Raw genomic sequence first — 19,301 nt, forward strand, 5'->3', positions numbered from 1 at the left:
AAAAAAAAAGTGTTGTGTCCTGTCATTCCGAGGCCCCTCTCCCTTTTTTGTCCGTTGCTGATCCTCTCTTTGTTGTTTTTGTTTGTTTTACATTCTTTCTTTTCTCCCTCGTTCTTTTTGCTTTCCAAAAGGCCTCATTTTCTCCCAGAGAAAGAAAAATCCCAAAATAGATCTTCAATATGGCCTTTTCTTGTGAAATAAAATAACCATTTGATCTGCTCTCTCCTCCCTTTCCCCTTTCTTCTTTTTTTCTTTCCCTCTCTCTGTTCCTTTTCTTTTCTCCTTCAGGGATTCACGTTCCTCTTACCTGATACCCCATGCACCTGTTAAAGATCAGTGATCCATCACCGACCCTGTCAATAAATCCCCTCCAAGGCCTGGCCAAGAACCAGTGTTTCAGGTCTCCTATTGGAGGTCAAAGGGCCCCTGGGGGGCAGATGGTACGCCTCAGTAAAGGATGACACAGAGACGAGGGCCGGGTTTGTGATTGTGCACTCATTTGGCTAACGCCGCAGCAACCCAGGGCCCCTCCAGGGGTCAAAGGTGCATGGGCGTGTGGTGCGCCTGTGTGTGTGTGTGACTAGTGGGTGGGCTCTCCCAGAGAGAGCGAGGGGTCATTGGGTTTACACAGGCGAGGTTGGAATGACTTGTTGTCTGTTTTTACTGTCCGCGGGGGGTGTGGCTCTGCGAGGCCGGCGACTGATTGTCTGTTGGTTCTGAGCTGCCAGGCACCAGAGGCTTCTGTCCTGTTGTAAATAGTTCTGCAGAGGTATGAACTCACGTCTGATTGGTTTGTACCATGATATCATACAACCCTCTCGTGAATTGACAATGGGGTGTAGTGTCGCAGCAGTTTCATTGTTCGGACATTCAACAAAAGCGTCTTAAACATTTATGTATGTATAACAGCACAAAGAGTTCTCAATTATTTTATAACATAAGAGGATTTGGGATGAAAATTATGATATCACATGTTAACTTCCACACCCCCCCCCCCCAATCCCCACTCCCTAACAACAACAAAAAACACACCAAAAAAAACAAGCAGGTTGAAATATTTCATATCCCAGCTGAACTCTATACAAATCAAAAACACGAGAGAGATGAAGACGTCGGCCTCCTCTCCTTTCCCAGTCTGGCCTTGTCTCTCCCACCAGGCCCCCTCCCAGCCCAGGAATGTGTGTGTCTGTTGTTGCGGTATGCACATGTTTTTTTTTCTCTTGCAGGGAGACGTATGGAAAGGATCAGTGAGAGAGAGGGAGGACGTCTCCCCCCTAAGCGTTAAAGACTTCCAGAGACAGCAGGTGGAGACGAAGCTCGTTTCCATGGGACCGACTGGGAGGTTGCACTGTGTGATGGACAGGGGGGACGGGGGGGACGGGGGGGGACGGGGGGGTTGGGTTAGGGTACAGACGCTGAGATCACCACGTCTGATTCCACTCTGGCCTAACGGACCTCACATGGTTCTGGTTTAACGAGGCTGAGCTCATTCGGATTCCTGCTGATTGTGACCCAAATTTCCCCCGGCTGGGTGGCTGGACCCCGCCTCTGGAGGGGGAATACCGAGGGGGAACATGAACTGTTCAGCTGTGAAAGGTATATAAACATCTTCATGTGGATGTATTGGTTTGCTCGTGAGACACAAGTAGAAATCACCGGGCGAGCTTTGAGGTCCATGGCTTGGGTTTTGCACAGTTCCACAGTCAACAGCCCAATGAAACAATACACTGTTAGAAACTGTAAAAATAGTTTCAGATGGGTTCCTTTTCAGCTCTGTAAGGTGCAGTGTGTGGTTCAGCGTGGAATCTTCCAACCAGCCCAAACGACCAGGGCTCTGTCAGGAAAAGGTGTTGTTTTTCTCACCTCTCGCCTTCTCCAAGGACCCCTCAGATGAACTCTACTCAATTATTCTGACACAAAAGAAAACCAATTGGGGCATGGTTTTAAACAATTCCTTCACTATCTGCAAAACTATATGTATCATTCAAAATACCTTTGGCCATGACTCCCAACTTACCCCATCCCAAGGCAACACAAACACATAAATCACCTCCATCACAGTTCATCTAAACATCCACTCACTCACACCCTGGAGCTTACCACCCTCAAACCACTGCCTGAAAGACACACACACACACACACACACACACACACACACAAACCTTCACCCCAACCATCCATAATGACATCACCGGCTCTACACGCGCCCATGTGCGCCTGGCTGATCCAGTCCAGAGCTTGTACAGTCCTGTCCACTGACACCCCCCACCCCCACCCCCACCCCCACTCCCACTCGCCACCAACCCCTGAAATAACAGTGTGCTTTGCGTTGGAATGTCGGGTTGGGAGGTGGAGATGAAAAAAAGAAGGGGGGGGGGAACTAAATGTTCATTATCTCATCCCGCTGTTGTCTGTGCTCCATATTTGTGATTCTTTTTCATTGTCCTGGCTTACTCTGTCCTACAGGAATGCCCACATCAGCAGTATGGGCTGCATGCAGGCATTCAGCTGGGACTGTCTACAGCCCTTCCAAGAGAGTGAATCTACTGTAGCGCACACAAACAGCTTCACACCATAGGGTTAAATGGGGGTGTGGGTTTTGTTGGTAAACAGCTTATGAATTTTAATGCCAGTGTTTTGTTTTGGTGTGATACTAAATATGGATTATATATTGTACATCTCAGGAGTGAAGGAAAAATAACATGTCTGTGAGATTATCTCTTTGTCTTAGGCTGGCGCTGTAAGTCTGCGCTATGACCAATTTGCCCGCACAAACAAAAACATCAGCATATTTCAGCAACACTCCCAATGCACACACACTCCGGGTGTGAGCATGATTTAGATATACTGTCCATTTCAAGACCTTCCCAAGTATTTATGAGACAATTCCCATCTTTCTGCTACACCAGGTTATTACACGTTTTAGGCGAGCTGTTTGCCTAAGAATCTCAAGCCAAGCACAGCTCACACTGCCTGCCTCTGCAGTACTGGTGTCATGACAAAAATACCATGACAGCTGTGCTATAAAGGCAACACATCTGGTTCAGGATGGGTTCAAACATGGCCGACACCCATACACACCGGAGGAAACAAGGCTTCATGTTGAAACACAAACTTTGTTGTGATGGTGAGTGTGCTTGATAGGAGCCTTTTGAAGCTCAAGGAGTGCCTGACAGGAAACGGATTAGTCCTCTTCTTTATCTTGTGCTATGCCATTACCCACATAAGGGCTCTTCTATTTCTCTCTCTCTTTCTTTCTTTCTTTCTTTCTTTCTTTCTTCTCTCTCTCTCTCTCTCTCTCTCTCTCTCTCTCTCTCTCTCTCTCTCTCTCTCTCTCTCTCTCTCTCTCACACACATAATCTGTGTCTCTTTACCTCTCTCAATAATACACACTATAGTTGTGGTTTTACCCAAGGTATTATGTTGCAGAGAGCGTACATGCGTCATAGAGGTGGGATAGGACATGAGAGGATAAACAATTATGTTTTGGAAAAGGATATGGAAACCTTTTCTCAGAGTGCTATCACTATTATACAGCCTCTTCCTTTAATGGAATAATTACACAACTATTATGATAACAACATGATTCAACGTCATTGAGAACTGCCCATTAATTGTTTGCTTTTTTTTTAAGGATTATTGAAATACGGATTAGCTCAAGAATGTGGGAATATTCTTCAATAAACAAGTTTGCCACAAAACATGTAATAATACATTGTAATATTTGTTATCTTTCACTCCAAGCATTCTAGTCTTTTCCGAGCTTCATACTTACCTGTATAATTGCCCCACCTGCTGGTCAAGTGGACACCATTACACCAAAGAGCTTTCTAGGAGCTTCCTGTAGTAGTAGAACGTTTTTTAAAAGTAGGACTACTGAAAGGCAAACTTTCATCCCAAATCATTGATCCTGGCAGGTACGGCACTCTGGCAAAAGCAGGGAGATGATAGCTCTAGGAAGGGGTTTATTTCGGGTGAACAGTTGTGTTAGGGGAGAAGGGGTGGTACTGGGGTGTTGGAGGGAGGAAGTAGTATGGAATAGGTTGTGTACTAGGCCTACAGGGCTGCATTGTATGAAGGATGCAGGGTGGAGGAGACTGTCGAGCATGTACTGAATGTGAGGTGTATGACATTGAAAGGGAAAGGTTGTATGAGAAGGTCGGAGAGGTTGGACAGGGATTGGAACTTAGTGGTGTGGTGCGAGAGGAGAAAGGTGGGATCAGGTGTGGAAGATTTGAGTCTGTTCTTTTAAGGACACTGCGGGTTGTGAAGGAGAATACATTATAGCAAGGTAGGTCGTGACAGGCCACACATTCCAGCACAATAGGTGGCGGTGTTTGCTTCAACCAGTTGGATGCGACACGCCAATCAGAATGCAAAGAAGAAGTCAACTCTTAGTCTAGCTAGAACCAGAGCCACAGAAAAATATGGCTCTGGCTAAAACTTGAGCATTTGTATGAAGCACAGGCTGGAAGTGTCACAAACAAACTTAAACTTGTCATTCAAGCGCTCTTAAAAAAAACGCAATCGTAGTATAAGAAGGCCGGGCGCTACTTGGACACTTACTGTCAATTTTATTGCCAAAATAAGATTTTGAGGGGAGCGCGGCTAAAAATGTTTTGTAGCTGCCTATCTTTGAACAGAACACCCCCTTCCCCATAAAAAACACAAACACAAAATGACTAGAAAAGCTGTTTTTTCTTTGGGGTAAATATGCACAAAAATGCAACGGTGAGCTTCATGGTAATTTGCCATTGTACAAATCTATGCTAGCAGTGTCTGGATTAGCATACCTACTGCTAATGCGAACGTGTCTGTTGTACTATTGTACCACCATAACTATCACCGTCTCGCTACCGCGATGACGTGCGGTAGGCTATAAACCTAAACTTTGACCCCACTGCCTTGTTATTAGTGAACAAGTCCAAACTGTCTAGCGCTACTGGTACGAAACATAGTAAGTTAACGCACAGTAGCCTATGCAGGCATTATGCATTGTTTGTCAAATTTACCAACAAAGTAAATCTTGTTTTGTTCGACAGAATGGCCGGAATAACACCGTGTCCGTTGCTGTCGGTTGACCCATCCAGAGGGCTCGTGGATGAAAAGTTCACGGTACAAGTCAGTAGTTTGCCACCCATTCAACAGATCACATTGCACGCGCAGATCCATTCAGACGACGGTGACTTTTGGGAATCGTTTGGACACTATGTTAGCGATGCTTCGGGACTGGTGAACGGTATGACATTTGACTATGTGTACTGTAGAGTATGTTTTAATTTGAGTGGAGAAGAATACATCTTAAATGCCAGTCCAAGTTCTTTGTAGTTTATAGATAAGAAATGATGCAATCAAACAATGAATACAACACACCAAGGTGTCTTGTCCAGATCAGTGATACCAGTCAATGTTACCAGTCTCACTTCACAGAGTAGAGTAAATGAAGGCCCTCGTGAGAATAGTCTTGACAGAAGTCAGAGAGAGTTATTCCCAGTCCAAATCCTGTTAGACCTGAGCAGGGCACACAGGTCTTGTACCCCCATGAGAGAGAGGTGTTTGTTAGGTCATTGGTCAGAAGACAGTGGGGAGGGGATGTGCTCATCCTATTAGGTCCCAATTGGAGTTAGTGGGCAGTCCAAAGGTCTGTTGATCTCCTCCTCACTAAAAGATACTCTCCTAAGCAGGGCCTATTTCTCACTTTCACAGACACAGTCACATCTTGGTGCATAATCATACATTTAGAATATAAGTTCATCATTATCATTACTTATTATATCTGGAGCATTATTGGGAATATATGTTCAGCATTGTCATTACACATTTTGTATCTGAGGTATTGATTATTTTTTTATTCAACAGAGACATAGAACATATGAAATAGCAGCATTGAAGTAGCAGTATAGATTTCATTCCTCCACAGTACCATTATACAAATTTTAAAAACTGGTAAATAGTTTGAAACTGGCATTCTGACCTTCATCAGTAGGTCTGAAAATAACCTCGCCTTTCTTATAGGTGCCAATGATGCAAGCTTGGGAGGGACATATGATGGCGTTGAACCAATGGGTCTTCTATGGAGTCTAAGGCCAGTACCAGGCAGTCGACCTGGACTAAGGTAAACATGATACATTCCTAGAACTTTTTAAAAGATCGTCTCCACTAAGTATTGTCAACCAATAGAAACACAGCAGATGAATAAATCCAGTATTTTCACTGCAGGTTGAGGAAGAAAGAGGTCCATACTCCTCTGTTAGTCCGCATCTCTGTGTACAAAGGCCACGTGAGCCAGGGCTTCGGAGAGCGGGCCGCGCTGGCCAGTGTGGTCGTGGAGCGCTGGTACATGGCACCTGGGGTCAGCCGGGTTGTCTTCACTGAGGGAGCAGTCAGAGGGACCCTCTTCCTGCCTCCAGGTTTGCAATATTTATTTAATGACTTCCTTATGCACCTCAAGCTTAAACTCCTAACGTTCTAAACTGTTCAGGGCAACACGATAATGTGCTATTTTCAATAACATTCTCTGGCATATTTAGATGCTGTACACAAAGTTACATTTGTTTGTTGGATGGGATCCTCCAACCCGAATCCAAAGAAGATGATTTGTTGTTTATTGTTTGTTTATTTTTCCAGGACCTGGGCCCTTCCCCGCCCTGTTGGACTTGTGGGGAGGAGGGGGGGGTCTGGTGGAGTACCGCTCTGCCCTTCTAGCTTCTCGAGGCTTTGTCTCTCTGGCCCTCGAGTACATCACCATCAAAACAGCAGACAGCTTCTCCAGAAATGTTGGGAACGCATACTTTGAGGTATGAGAAGCCAGTCTGTCATGTAATTACAGTGTTAGACAGCTTCCTGCTGATCCCCTTTATGGGAAAAGTACAACTGTATTATATCAATATAATGGTAAATCAATCATGACACTTGACCTAAGTTTAGAATAAATTATGTAGTGGAAAATATCAACTATTCTATCTACTAACTATTCAATCATTTAACTTCACCGTAGAAGAATGAGCACATAAAATGGTAGCCCTCAGTCTGAGGGCAATTTCACTTTTTTATATTGTTTAGAGGTTCATTGACCTCTTCCATACCAACACACCTTGTCCAAGTTACATTCAGCAGCTTACCTACACAACACTACTTTATTATTGTGAACTGATACTATATGATAGAGATGTAACAATACAGCCAACCCACTATTCAATCATAATCATAATAATGGGCTCATTTCATTTTCTCTTAGCTTTTCTTTATAAAATGAAAGATTTCTTTTTTCTGAGTTGCTATACAACTATGCAAAATGATGCCCAAACTATGCAAAACAATGCAAATATCTCCTCTTCTTTGTTAAAGTGAAACTGAAAATATATTACTAAGTTGAATTTTAAACCAAATCCCACATCAAATGAATTAGAGTAAATCAAGACGATTCAATTTTCTTGTCACGTAAACATCTAGAATTTTCAGTTAATAGCCGCATTAGAAAAGACTTATCATGCACTGATATATCATGAATGTGAATAGAATAGGGTAGACAGTCTATAAAATACTATATACTTAACAGTATATAGTATATAAAACTAACAGATATATAACACATTTAACTTATGTTCCCATGTAAACCCAGGCTGCATTCAACGCTCTTCAGCAGCATCCTCTAGTGTGTGCAGACAGAGTTGGCATACTGGGCCTGTCCTTTGGCACCTCAGTGGCACTTGGAATGGCTGTGTACTCCGATCTGATCGAGGTGGGAAAGAATGAACATGTCTGCTGTGTTCATCAAAATTAATGTGTGTAAATTGGGCACCCAAGTGTGAAGTGCGAAGCTCTTCTCGAGTGGCATGAACCTTCGACGCGCTTAAAACAACAGGGCCCTGGGACTTGCATGCGTGTTTCTATGCCGACACGTTAGTGAACCTTGCTGTCCTTCCCAGCCCAGGTGTTTGGTCTGTGTGAGTGGGAGCCATGTCCAGCCCGTCAAAGGATCCCTAGCTGATGTGTTTGCAGAGATCAAGAAGTAAGTGTCCGCTCGTTCCAATACCAAAAAAAGGGGACTCAACTTCACCGTTTACACATCCAACGATTATGGCGGTCTTCGCTTGCACACAGAAACGTGGGGAACACTCGCTACGATGAGGAAAATCGAGTCATCTGGCGGGATCTGATCCTGCCCATTCCAACAGACCCCTCAAAGAAAGTGGATGTGAGATATCAAGCTAGATTATTATTTCCACTTTTGCCATGTGATGTTATGGTAGGCTATACTGCCTTAAGAGTCCGTTTCTATTCGGCGAATGTTGTGTTGTGTCACGACCGTAGTTGGGGCAACTCAAATGTCCTCTTCTGCTGATCGTTGGGGAGGATGACCAGAACTGGCCAGCGTCAGAGTCAGCAGAAGATGTGAGTCCTATACATCCTTATAGGTCTTTAAGTCTTAAAATCTCTATTTGACTCGTGTTATTTATGTAAATAGTTATTTGAATAATGCTAATATTTATAGATTAGGGCACTTTGTGAGCTAAATCTGAGGGGTTGGCAAATCTCATAACATTTAAACGTTGACTTTGTGGGATGGATGTCTTATGCTGTCTTATTTGTATGTCTTACATACAACTTTGTCCTCTTCTTTTTGTTGTGTAGATGAAGCAAATGATGGAGAGTGCAGGGAACAGCCACCTCCTCACTGTGCTGTCCTACCCTGGAACGGGCCACCTCATAGAGCCTCCATACACCCCTCACATACTGGCCAGCAATTTCATCACGGCTCAGACCGGGGAGAAGGGTATGTTTCATTTTACATTTGGGTGTGTTCAACATTATATATATTTCATTACCTACTTCCTTTGTCTAATCAAATAGCTCCTGATGCCACATGAATACCCGCAAAAAAAACAAAAAACAAACAATCTTGTTGATCAGGTTCTACAAAGTAATTTAGGTTATTTGCACAAGTGCATACAATAGCCTACTTTAATCGATACCCAAAATATAAACTTTGTTTGTGGAGAAAGCACTGATTGATGTTGATGACATGGTGATTTGGTTCCATGTGTGGTTGATATTTTGTCTGAAGGAAAATGTGCATGTCTAAACCAGTAAAATCTACTAAACCGAATGCAAATTCACTTCCAAACACCCAAATTCAGTTCAGGTCTCACTAAAACGGTTTCAAACTTGCTATGCAGTGATGGTTCTCTGGGGAGGAAAGACTGTCCCACACTCTTTTGCTCAGGAAGACTCCTGGAGGAAGACCCTTGATTTCCTGGAGGAACACCTGTACCGCAGTACTTAAAACCACAACCTGAGAAGACATAGACCACTCTAGCACCACACCTCTGAAATCACACCTCTGAAATCTCATCTCTGTCCATCATCTAAAATGCCTTTCATCAGAGACAAGGGTAGACATGATTTTAATTGTATACTGTTTGCGGCCTTTAAAGTGAATGTTTATTTTTAAAGAATGTTGAACCTCCTTTGACTAAAATTGTCAATCCAAAATAGTCATGGAACCTTTGCATAACCGTGGAATATGTAAAAAGATAATGTGGTGTGTTTCCCTGGCTAACCTGGCTCTGCAAACAGGCCTGCTCACCTGCGTGTGAATTCATTACTGTAATAACCTATTTCCGCCACAAGAGCACCTTCTACTGGCCTCAAACAGAATTTCCTTGATCTGCCCGGTGCGCGCAGTATATATATTTTTTAATTGCCCCTCATCATTTTTTGGGGGGTCAAACTGCTCGCCCTACAGTACATTGCATGGCAGAACGGTTATTCACTCCTCAATCAACACCCCAAACCCGAAAATACATCATTTCCAAATGCAAGAGTCAAAGACTCTTGTTTCTATTAGCCTAACTTGAAAAAACGAGTAAAATCATAAAATCAGTTATCAGCTTTTAGTTTTGCTCCTCCCTTGTAGGACAAAAGCCACCCTGGTTGGCCTTGGTTCCAGGCCCTTTATTGCCTTTATTTCTGTTGTTACCTGGAGCCACAGTGTATCTCTGCACCTCTTGGTGTCGCTTCATTTATCGTTGCATTCATCACTTTCATTTATGCTGTTCGACAATAACGTGACAATGTTTCTTGGCTCCTCTTGGTATTGCCTAATTCATTCATGATTTCTTTTTGCATTTGACAGTAAATGCTTCATTCATGCATTCATCATTCATTTTAACGTGGTGTTCCAAGGTGGACAATAAATTTAGACTTTTTCTTGGCTCCTGTTGGTATCACTTCGTTAGTGTGCTTGCTATTGTACCAGCAGGGCACACTATTGTTATTCGTATGCTTACTGCCAGCAAGGCATCCCTTGCTGAGGAGCATCCTCACAACTGGTCTTACAACTGGTTCCTTGAATCTCTTTAGTTGGACTTTGGGGAACTTCCCTGTCTCCTGTCTTTCATTTACATGAGACACATGCGCCAAATGCAATGGGGAGAAATACCACAGGAGGTTTTTACAATTTCTAGATTTGATTCTTGTGTAAATGATTATTGTTTTACACTATTTAATAAACAATTACGTTTCAAGTTGTTAAAGTCAGATTACCACTTGTCTTATTAGATGTACTATGTTAGCACACCCATCTGTAGAATTTATTGTGTTTTCACAGTTAAAAATTCACAACTTTGGATTTGATTGGCTTTAAAATGTAGTTATCCATGAGCTAAGTCATATTGTAAGTTGTATTAAATTGTCAGATATTATGTTATTTATAACAATTATTAATCATTTTCCGTAACTACCGAAACATCTGTAAATCGAAATAGCCTGGAAGACTATACCACAAGATGGCGCCCTCCAACTATGGTTTGACATAATTTCATAAAAGCCAACGCATGCTTTCCTTTGCCCTACAGACTGTCCCTTGGGTGTATGAAGCCTGGTCGTTTCATAAATAAATACAAATATAAAAATAGTTAAATTCTAACAGCACCTAGTGTTTCTTTATTAAAGGCATTTGTAGCCTATTGGTACACAGAGACCCAAAACTGAATGACGTTCGCCACGTTCACATTTAAAGTAAGTACTGACTCGTGTTCACACTGTACATTTAGTCATTTAGCAGACGCGCTTATCCAGAGCGACATACAGTAAGTACAGGGACATTCCCCCGAGGTGAAGTGTCTTGCCCAAGGACACAACGTAATTTGTCACAGCCGGGAATCGAACCTGCAACCTTCTGATTACTAGCCCGAACCGCTCAGCCACCTGACTCTTGTAGACAATGCAATCGACGCATTTAGCATAATTGGGCATTGTAGGGTGCCTTGGTATGATTAATATATTTTGCTTTATCACCGCAATGAAGCATGCAATGCGTCACTTCATAATTACGTTTCAGTTGCCCGTCTCTTTCTCAAACCACTTCAAAGTAGTTGCAGTATGTAATAGTCACATTGTGTTAATGTGAAACTACAAAACATACAGAAACAATTACGCTAAATGCTGAGATGTATCAGAGTCGATAGACCAATCACGGCGGTGTGGGAGTATTGAGTGATTCCAGCAGACCGAGACGCGCTCGCTCGGTCTCACGATGCGCTGTTCTTTCAGCACCACGAGATTTCAGCACCACGCGCATAGGCTTGTCTAGCTGTGGGGAGAGCACGAGTGACCCTCAGGTAAGCCACTAGCTGTTGAATTGATCTAAAAATGTATTTGGGAATCCGTATACATGACACATGTTTCTGAATGGAAAAAAGTTCAACAATATTGCCTCTTCACACTTCAGATGCGGAGATTTATTAGTTCAGAGTATAATCCCGAAAGTAGACATCAAATGTAAGCTGAAATAGGAAGGCTACATGAAGATATTGTCAATTTTCCTCAAAGTGTCCCATCTGTAATTGGTTGATTTAATTCAACAAACTCTTAAGAAAACAAAGGTTTTACCTGTGTTATCTAATGTCTTAACGGCTGTGGGTTGTGACCGATAGCCTATTGTCGAAATCTAGTGGGGAAAATATCAATGCAACTTCAACATGTATCAGAATGTAAAAAACAAACAACAAAAACTGGCCAAAAATATTGTATTGCATAGACATATCACGTGTTTAGCATTAGTATAAATTCCTCCAAAATAATCATGTCAAATTGCTTAAAGGTAACAGGCAATGAATGCGTCATTTGATTACACATTTCAATGGTCAGTTTAATGGAACGTAGTTTATGGCTTAGAAACTGCAGAGGCATATTCTAGTCTACAAACGCTGTGTAAAACATAACACAATACAAACGTCACCTTCATTAAACATGAGAAATATTCAAGATATCGAAGTATGGTGGACGAAGTTATGTCCATAGGTTCAATTCCATGCTAATTATCAATATAAATTGTCATTTTCTGTTCCCTAATTCAATTGCGGCTAAATCAGTGCCTAATCAGAATCCACTCAAACAAAAGTAGAGTTTCAATAAATTCGCGTTTTCCTGTTAGTTTAATTCTCTTCAAACAGTGCAATACGGTTGATTAATCACATCTATTGTTGCGTTAATTGGATTGGGTTAAATACATTGATCTTATTGACATTGAGCCTATATCGCACCATTCGGGAGGTTGATGCTGAACAGGTGCGCGTGCTTATAGCTTCTAGAGGGCAACACGGGATGCTCTCCGGATCACTGAACAGTTTTACCACAATGTTGATCCCTAAATATTGTTCAAGCTTTAACGTCTGTATAATCAAATTTACCCCACATCATTACAAACACGGAGCTATCAAATCCACATAATTGGAAGTAGGCAATCTCAATGGACTTTCAACGGCTCGAAACAGCTTGGCTACAGCATTGCAATAAAATTGAGCATCGTAAAACCAGTAGGTTTTTTAAACTTAACATTTAAGACTGCATAAGAATCCCTAACAATTCCAAACAAAAGTATTCAATATGCAAAAGAAAATGTGCTCAAAAGTAAACAATGTAATTTGATACTTGTGGTCAATATACGGAGGGTAAGTATTCTAACTAATGAGATACATCACTCTATTACTACCTAGCAGTGGTACTGTTACAGACTCTGTGTGGTGGGTTGTTTTTGAATGCTATCAAGCTGTTGTACTCTATAACAGAAAAATAGATACATTGTTAGAAAAAAAGTACCTGTGAGACTTCATGGAAGGCTACATGATGCCATAGGGAGTAAAAATAAATGTGTATTTAAATTAACATCAAGGCAAATGATTAGTCTCATTCCCAATACATCAGCTTATTGTATGATAATGCTGTCTTTGATGTTTTCATCGAGCACATTCTCAGTTTTGTAGCATTAGTTCATGCAGACGTGACAGCACAGTGTTCACTTGAAGACGTTTCTAGTTTCAAAGGAAGGTTCCCTGCAGTGTCATGTGTTTTTTTGTTTGTTTGTCTGTCTGTCAAGATGCATGTGTGTATATGTGAGAGAGAAAGAGAGTGAGAAATGCAAGACGGGGTAAACCAAATGCAAGGCATGAACCACTGTATCAGATTGTGTGCCGCATATTGTAGACATTTGTATTGTGTTATCCCCACCCTTGACTGTAACAGATGATTTCTTCTTCTCTTTCATCTCACCCAGCACAAACACGATGCTGTGAGCGCCTGAGATCCAGGATCTGTGAACAACATCCCTGTCGTGTCGGGCTCGAGTCGAAGCAGCCTCCACAGCACCGACATTGTGCTAACGCTCCATCTACTACCCGTTCTCCATCTCCAGGGATGCTAGGCGTGCGTATCAGGGGCACTGTCCTTTCAAGAGGTAACCCCTCATAGGTGGCAACTCCCTCCCCTACCCTGCCTTGCCATAGTGAGGGAGGCACCCATGGTCCACCCTACCTCGTGCACCCACCACCACCACCCTCCAGAAACCTGCTCTTGGGCTACCCCAGTTGACCCCGCCGCCTTCGCCACAGTCCCGCTCCACACGCCATGGCTAGGGAGTCCAAGCCCCCCTACCTCCCCCACCACTTCCTCTTCTTCCTGCTGACGGCCGAGTGCTCCTGGCTGTTGTCCGCCTCCCAGAAGCCATCGCTGGACCCCCAGCCGCCCGTGCAGGAGTACGCCCACTCCATTCGCCTGGACGGGGACATCATGCTGGGCGGCCTGTTCCCCGTGCATGCCCGCGGCGAGCGCGGGGTGCCCTGCGGCGAGCTGAAGAAGGAAAAGGGGATACACCGCCTGGAGGCCATGTTGTTCGCCATCGACCTCATCAACAAGGACCCCGAGCTGCTGCCCAACGTGACCCTGGGGGCACGCATCCTGGACACCTGCTCGCGGGACACCTACGCGCTGGAGCAGTCGCTCACCTTCGTCCAGGCGCTCATCGAGAGGGACGGCTCGGACGTGCGATGCGCCAACGGGGACCCGCCCATCTTCGCCAAACCGGATAAGGTCGTCGGGGTCATCGGGGCCGCGGCGAGCTCGGTGTCCATCATGGTGGCCAACATCCTTCGGCTGTTTAAGGTAGGAGGCTCCTTTAGGTTCTTTTGAGGTCCGTTTTGCCAATATCCCATGATTGTCTTTGTGTGCATGTGTTTGGTATGAAGAGGCTTGTTTAGCTGTAATCAGGGATTCCGAGGAATCAGGTGAAGTGGATTTGATTGTCTTATGTAGATGTCCAAGATTTGAAGAGTCGACCAATCAGAAACAGGATTGTTGTGTATAAGTTTACAAAGGACAACACTATTATACAGGCCAGATTCATTTGATTCTATATGAAAGGTTGTGATTCCATTGGGTTAACAGCGCTGGCTTAGCTCTGATGACTCTGATGGGGAAGGGACTTTCCTAGACTCTATAGCACTGAAGCAATCTCTTTGTGCAGATACAACATTCCTTCTCCCAATGCAGTGGTCTGCCTTGTGTGGTAAACTCCAAGATGTTCTTGACGTCAATGTCGTCTTGTCACGCCATGTCACATTGCCCTACACTGAATGCATTGACACGTTAACACATGCACGCAGACATCATGGCTGCATGCTTGGCTTGTTCCCTATTGAAGCAGATAAAGCTGCATTATGACAGCTCATTAGTAGAGGAGTCAGTGCTAATAACATTGTTTGGTGGGTTGGAAGATGTACGGTATGGTGTCCGAAATGAAGACTTGTACAATCATCCAAAGCCAGTACTAAGCCCTGCACAACACAGGAATTTCCCGAACAAGCACTTTCTATTCTCTATACTATTCTCACAATAATGGGCCGCAGTATTGTCAAGTGTGAGACTCCCTGAGGAACTGGTTTGAGACGTTAAACATGGCTTACTACTGGAGTTCACTTCACTCTGAAGTGTTTTGAAAGAATTCAAGTGTTTTGTATATTTACAACTATTCACATCTGTGCTGTTAAGTGATCCTGCATGGAGGGCAAGGTAAACATATATATTCATAGGAATCAAGAGCAATGTGTTGCCCCTTGGTAGACTGTGGGTCTCATTGCGTTTTTTTTTGTCTTTATCTTTCTCCTTGTGTGTTCCAAGCACAGCATGTAAACGCTCAGTATAGCACAGACCTGAAATTCGATAGACATGCGTTGGCATTGCGCATTTCTCAAACGGGCTCAGTGCCTCTTTTCTTTGTCAGCAAATGCATGACTGGGGCAGCTCGCGGAAATGAATAAAGATTGAATAAATATCTGATCAGCTGAGGAGAAAAGGTGAAAAGAGAGAGACAGACCCCCCCCCCCCTCCTTTCCCCACGCAGGGACAAATGGAAGGAGGTGGGACCGTCGCCTTCGAGCCGGGGCCATAAGCGATGGCTCTGCCGACCACATTAGAATACTGATGGAATTCCTTAGCAAAGCAGGCGGCTACAGAGGTCGAATTCAGAGGAGAGGAAGGGACTTGACAGGCTACATTTAAAGGTGTTGCCCTAACAAAGTGGACTGTGTAAGCCATCTGCTCGGGACACGATGCAGAGCGAACCACGTCACCTTCGTCCCGAGCTACTCAGGGCATCTCTTGCTTCCTTCCTGCCCCCTTCTGGCTCTTCCCTCTTCATCACAGACACCTGGGGGATTTTTGGGAAAAAAAGAATCCGAAGTCCTCCATATCAGTGTCCTTTATAGGATACGTTGCATCCTGGACAAGGACGCTCACATTTCGCCCTCCATTGGCTCACATAAACAGACCAACCTCGCTTTCCTTATCATCGATTAGCGTGCTGAGGCCGACCCAATTACAATCCCCGTAATGGAATGGATATGCGCCGCAGCTTCATCCTGGACAAACAGAAGAGTGCTCCTGGGACTTAGTTTTCCCTAAGCAATGCTGCTGCGATCAGGTTTCATTCACCCCAATTCTTCCCTCTTAACTATCGGATCTGTGGTTTGTGGTGCTCGTTCCTTCATTGGGGTCTTAAACATTGAGGGTCTTAAACAGGCGAAAGGAAAGGAAACATCCCACGGCCTGTCAGTCCAAACTGTGCGTGTGTGTACACGCACATGATGTCACTCTGCACCACATAATTAGAATTCTTAAGTCAGGAACTGTGCATAGGGGACTTGAATAATACCCGAGCAGATCCAGAACTGCCCAGAGAAGCCGCTGTCACGAACATGGAGATGATGTGATCAACGGCACATGTGAGCAGGCAGGCGTGGACAGACTGAGAGCTCCGCTGGTTCATGGCTGGGTGAGCTCGCAGAAGCCTGGAGGTGAGCTCCACGTTGATGTGGCCCCTCCGCTGTTCCACCGTGTCTCCTGACCCGAGCTGGGCTGACCTGTGGTGTGCGCTACATGTGCTTAATGTGTGAGCATGACTCAACCACTGAGGCTGTGTGTGTGTGTGTGTGTGTGTGCGCCATCCAGCTGAAACTGTTTTCAGCTGGATGAAGTTCAAAACAATGGTGACTATCTTTTTGCCCATTCAAGTTCCAATCTGACAACAAAACTAAGGGTCCTTCATTTGGCCAAATACCCCGACTCTTTCATTAAATTCTTCTCTGCAACTAAATCATCTTGGAAAACTACCAAAACGAGTGATAACAATTGGGATTGTTAGTTACGAAAAAAAGAAAATTGTCACGGGAGAATGGACATAATTCAGACAAACTATAGCTCAAGGCAAAGCCAGGGTATGTCACATGGTAAGAAAAATACCCGGCAATAAATCTGTAATGAATCACATGAATCATCTTTAACAATGGAGATTCCATGTTTGTTGAAGTCTTGCATGCTTAATGAGGTAGGAAAGGGCACCCAAACATCAGTTACCTAAAAGTAGCCATAAAGGACCCGAGGAAAAGATGCTGGATAGTGCTGATGTTGCCATTTTCTCTCCCTACCACCAGCAGCGTTGCGACACCACCACAGTATGAGAAGAGATTTCGCATCTGCTGGAGCATTCCAAAGTCAAACAATGTGTCTAGGGGGGTGCGATGTAACAAACCGTTACCGTGAAGGCCTGAGTGCTTTTTCAAGTCAGACAAGCGAGGCTGAAGGAGAGGAGAAGACCTATAAGCATTCAGCTTTTCACGTGGTAACGCCCCTCTGGTTCAACAGATGCCTTTTAAAAGGAAAAAAGGAAATAAACATGACATAACAACAACAAAAACACTTTTGAATAAATGTATTGTACAAGGGATACAAGACCAGCCTTATTTGGTCCTATATGACCACACATTTGACTATTAATGTTCTGTTATATTTATCAAGTAACATATCTTAAATTGAAATAGTCTAAAACAGGCTCGTTGTTCGGTTGACTGTTTATGAATAATAAATCCCCTGGGTCTATGTCATCAGTAAGCATAAATAATGCTCACATATTAAAATCCCAATCACTGCCAAAGTCCCAGTATAGAGCTGCAGCACTGCAAAAGAAATATGCGGGATTCAGGATATTAAAGGATGAGTCGAATCAGATACTGTTGGTTAGGGAATATTTTTAAAATGTAAGTTTTAATTGTAATTGAGACGATCGACACAATGGTGCATCGCATTGCTGCCTTGTTCCCTGCAGGACTGACCTTTGTCTTCCTTGTTTTTTGAATAATCATTCATCACCATCACCAAAATTCAATTTTAATAATGGTAATGACATTTTGTCCCTTGTTCCCTGCATATGTTGACCCCTTGGATTATGTCATCAATGATGTCCCGTGGAAACATGACCTATCATCACACAGCATAGTATAACTCCTCCACAAATGTACTCACAAACACACTCCCCCCCACCCCACACACACGCACACACACGTACCCCCCATCGACACACTCCCATACGTCCCCCTAACCAACACACGCAAAACACACTCACTCGAAAGCGTACTAACACAGCAAAAGCCACACTGAAGGAAAAGTTACACAAACAAGATGTGCCCTTGCATTAAAAATACTTTAACACCTTCTCCCGGGAGAGAAGTTATAACTTTATTGATCAATCTATAGCCTTGAGGGAAAAGGGAATAATAATAACCTTTTGCTGTAATAAACAGTCACTGTAGCAACAGGGTTCTGTGAAGGATTTGGCTCTACAGTAACTCTCTCACTCTCTCCCAATACACAATCATTTAAACTGCTAATGATGATCATAGGTTTTAAGCATTGAGTGTTGGCAATGTTTACTTACTGTGTACACTGCACAGCGTGTCCCAGTGTACGTGCTGGCCCAAACTGAGTGTGTATGTGTCTTTGTGGCGTGTGTGGTGTATGGATGTGTGTGTGCGGGGGGGGCAACTCATCATGCTTGGGAGTTAACGTGTGACGGCCACTGCCTGATTTCCATTATAGAATTAGATTGCTAGAGGTGTCGCAATGCAGTCTTAATCAATATACTGTCTGCACTCTTCCTGCAAGTATGTGTGTGTGTGTGTACGTGTGTGTGTGTGTGTGTGTCCGTGCGGATTTGGGACGAGGGACAGAGTATGAATAGGGAGCTGCTCCTCTATTTGAACATGTAATTGAGGTTGCACCAGAATCCTGTCACACTCCCTCCCCCCCCCCTTCTCCCCTTCTTCCACTGACCCTTCTAAAAACAGGGTAGACCTTTTTGAATGTCATTATTGAGCCTTGTCGTCTTGGGTGAGTCTGGAAGAGGGCACCAGGAGCCCGTTCAATGAAGACATCTCACTAGGGTGGAAATGGTGGATTCCATGTCATGTTTTTATGTTTCGAAATCATGCCTTCCTACCTGTTCTTAGTTGTTGCTGGGGTTGTGTTGGCAGTGTCTTGACGTGTGGCTGTGGTTGTTAGTGAGGAGTTGCAGACACTGCAGGTTAGGCGGGTTCAGAGGTCCTATTCCTATGGATTGAACTTCCAGCTGGTTTAATTGGGCAGCTGAAATAAAGCATAGGAGTGCATTTTTAGGACACACAAGATCATTT

At 43.8% G+C, this 19,301-nt stretch overlaps 2 protein-coding genes across 6 annotated transcripts in view; both read left to right on the top strand.

Moving 5' to 3' along the window:
- The first annotated feature begins 4,438 nt into the window (after positions 1-4,438).
- On the top strand, positions 4,439-10,930 carry LOC134021250 (bile acid-CoA:amino acid N-acyltransferase-like). Of its 3 annotated transcripts, none has more exons than XM_062461883.1 (11): positions 4,439-4,743; positions 5,043-5,239; positions 6,016-6,115; positions 6,220-6,410; positions 6,628-6,797; positions 7,622-7,741; positions 7,929-8,011; positions 8,104-8,197; positions 8,314-8,394; positions 8,635-8,776; positions 9,180-10,930. In XM_062461883.1, the coding sequence occupies exons 2-11, from the start codon at positions 5,044-5,046 to the stop codon at positions 9,284-9,286; spliced, it is 1,284 nt and encodes a 427-aa protein (XP_062317867.1). In that variant the 5' UTR covers positions 4,439-4,743; position 5,043; the 3' UTR covers positions 9,287-10,930. The 3 variants fall into 3 exon arrangements, with proteins under 3 accessions (XP_062317867.1, XP_062317865.1, XP_062317866.1); XM_062461881.1 differs by having other exon boundaries at positions 4,439-4,731; XM_062461882.1 differs by lacking the exon at positions 4,439-4,743 and adding an exon at positions 4,832-4,957.
- A 572-nt stretch (positions 10,931-11,502) lies between these two features.
- Positions 11,503-19,301, top strand: part of LOC134021251 (metabotropic glutamate receptor 8-like) — a 91,118-nt gene continuing 83,319 nt past the window's right edge. The window contains exons 1-2 of one of the 3 annotated variants that reach the window (XM_062461886.1): positions 11,503-11,624; positions 13,559-14,442. In XM_062461886.1, coding sequence (XP_062317870.1) covers positions 13,909-14,442 — 534 coding nt within the window. In that variant the 5' untranslated portion in view covers positions 11,503-11,624; positions 13,559-13,908. Of the gene's footprint in view, positions 11,625-12,572; positions 12,822-12,857; positions 12,957-13,558; positions 14,443-19,301 lie in introns of those variants that run through there. The other 2 variants (XM_062461884.1, XM_062461887.1) reach the window with 2 other exon arrangements.

Source organism: Osmerus eperlanus, chromosome 5, assembly GCF_963692335.1.
Source record: "Osmerus eperlanus chromosome 5, fOsmEpe2.1, whole genome shotgun sequence".
NCBI classification, from domain to species: Eukaryota; Metazoa; Chordata; class Actinopteri; order Osmeriformes; family Osmeridae; genus Osmerus; species Osmerus eperlanus.

Coding starts and splice junctions, on each gene's coding strand:
- LOC134021250 (XM_062461881.1), top strand. Junction 5,240..6,015: donor TGCTTCGGGACTGGTGAACG/GTATGACATTTG, acceptor CCTTTCTTATAG/GTGCCAATGATGCAAGCTTG. Junction 8,777..9,179: donor GGCTCAGACCGGGGAGAAGG/GTATGTTTCATT, acceptor CTTGCTATGCAG/TGATGGTTCTCTGGGGAGGA.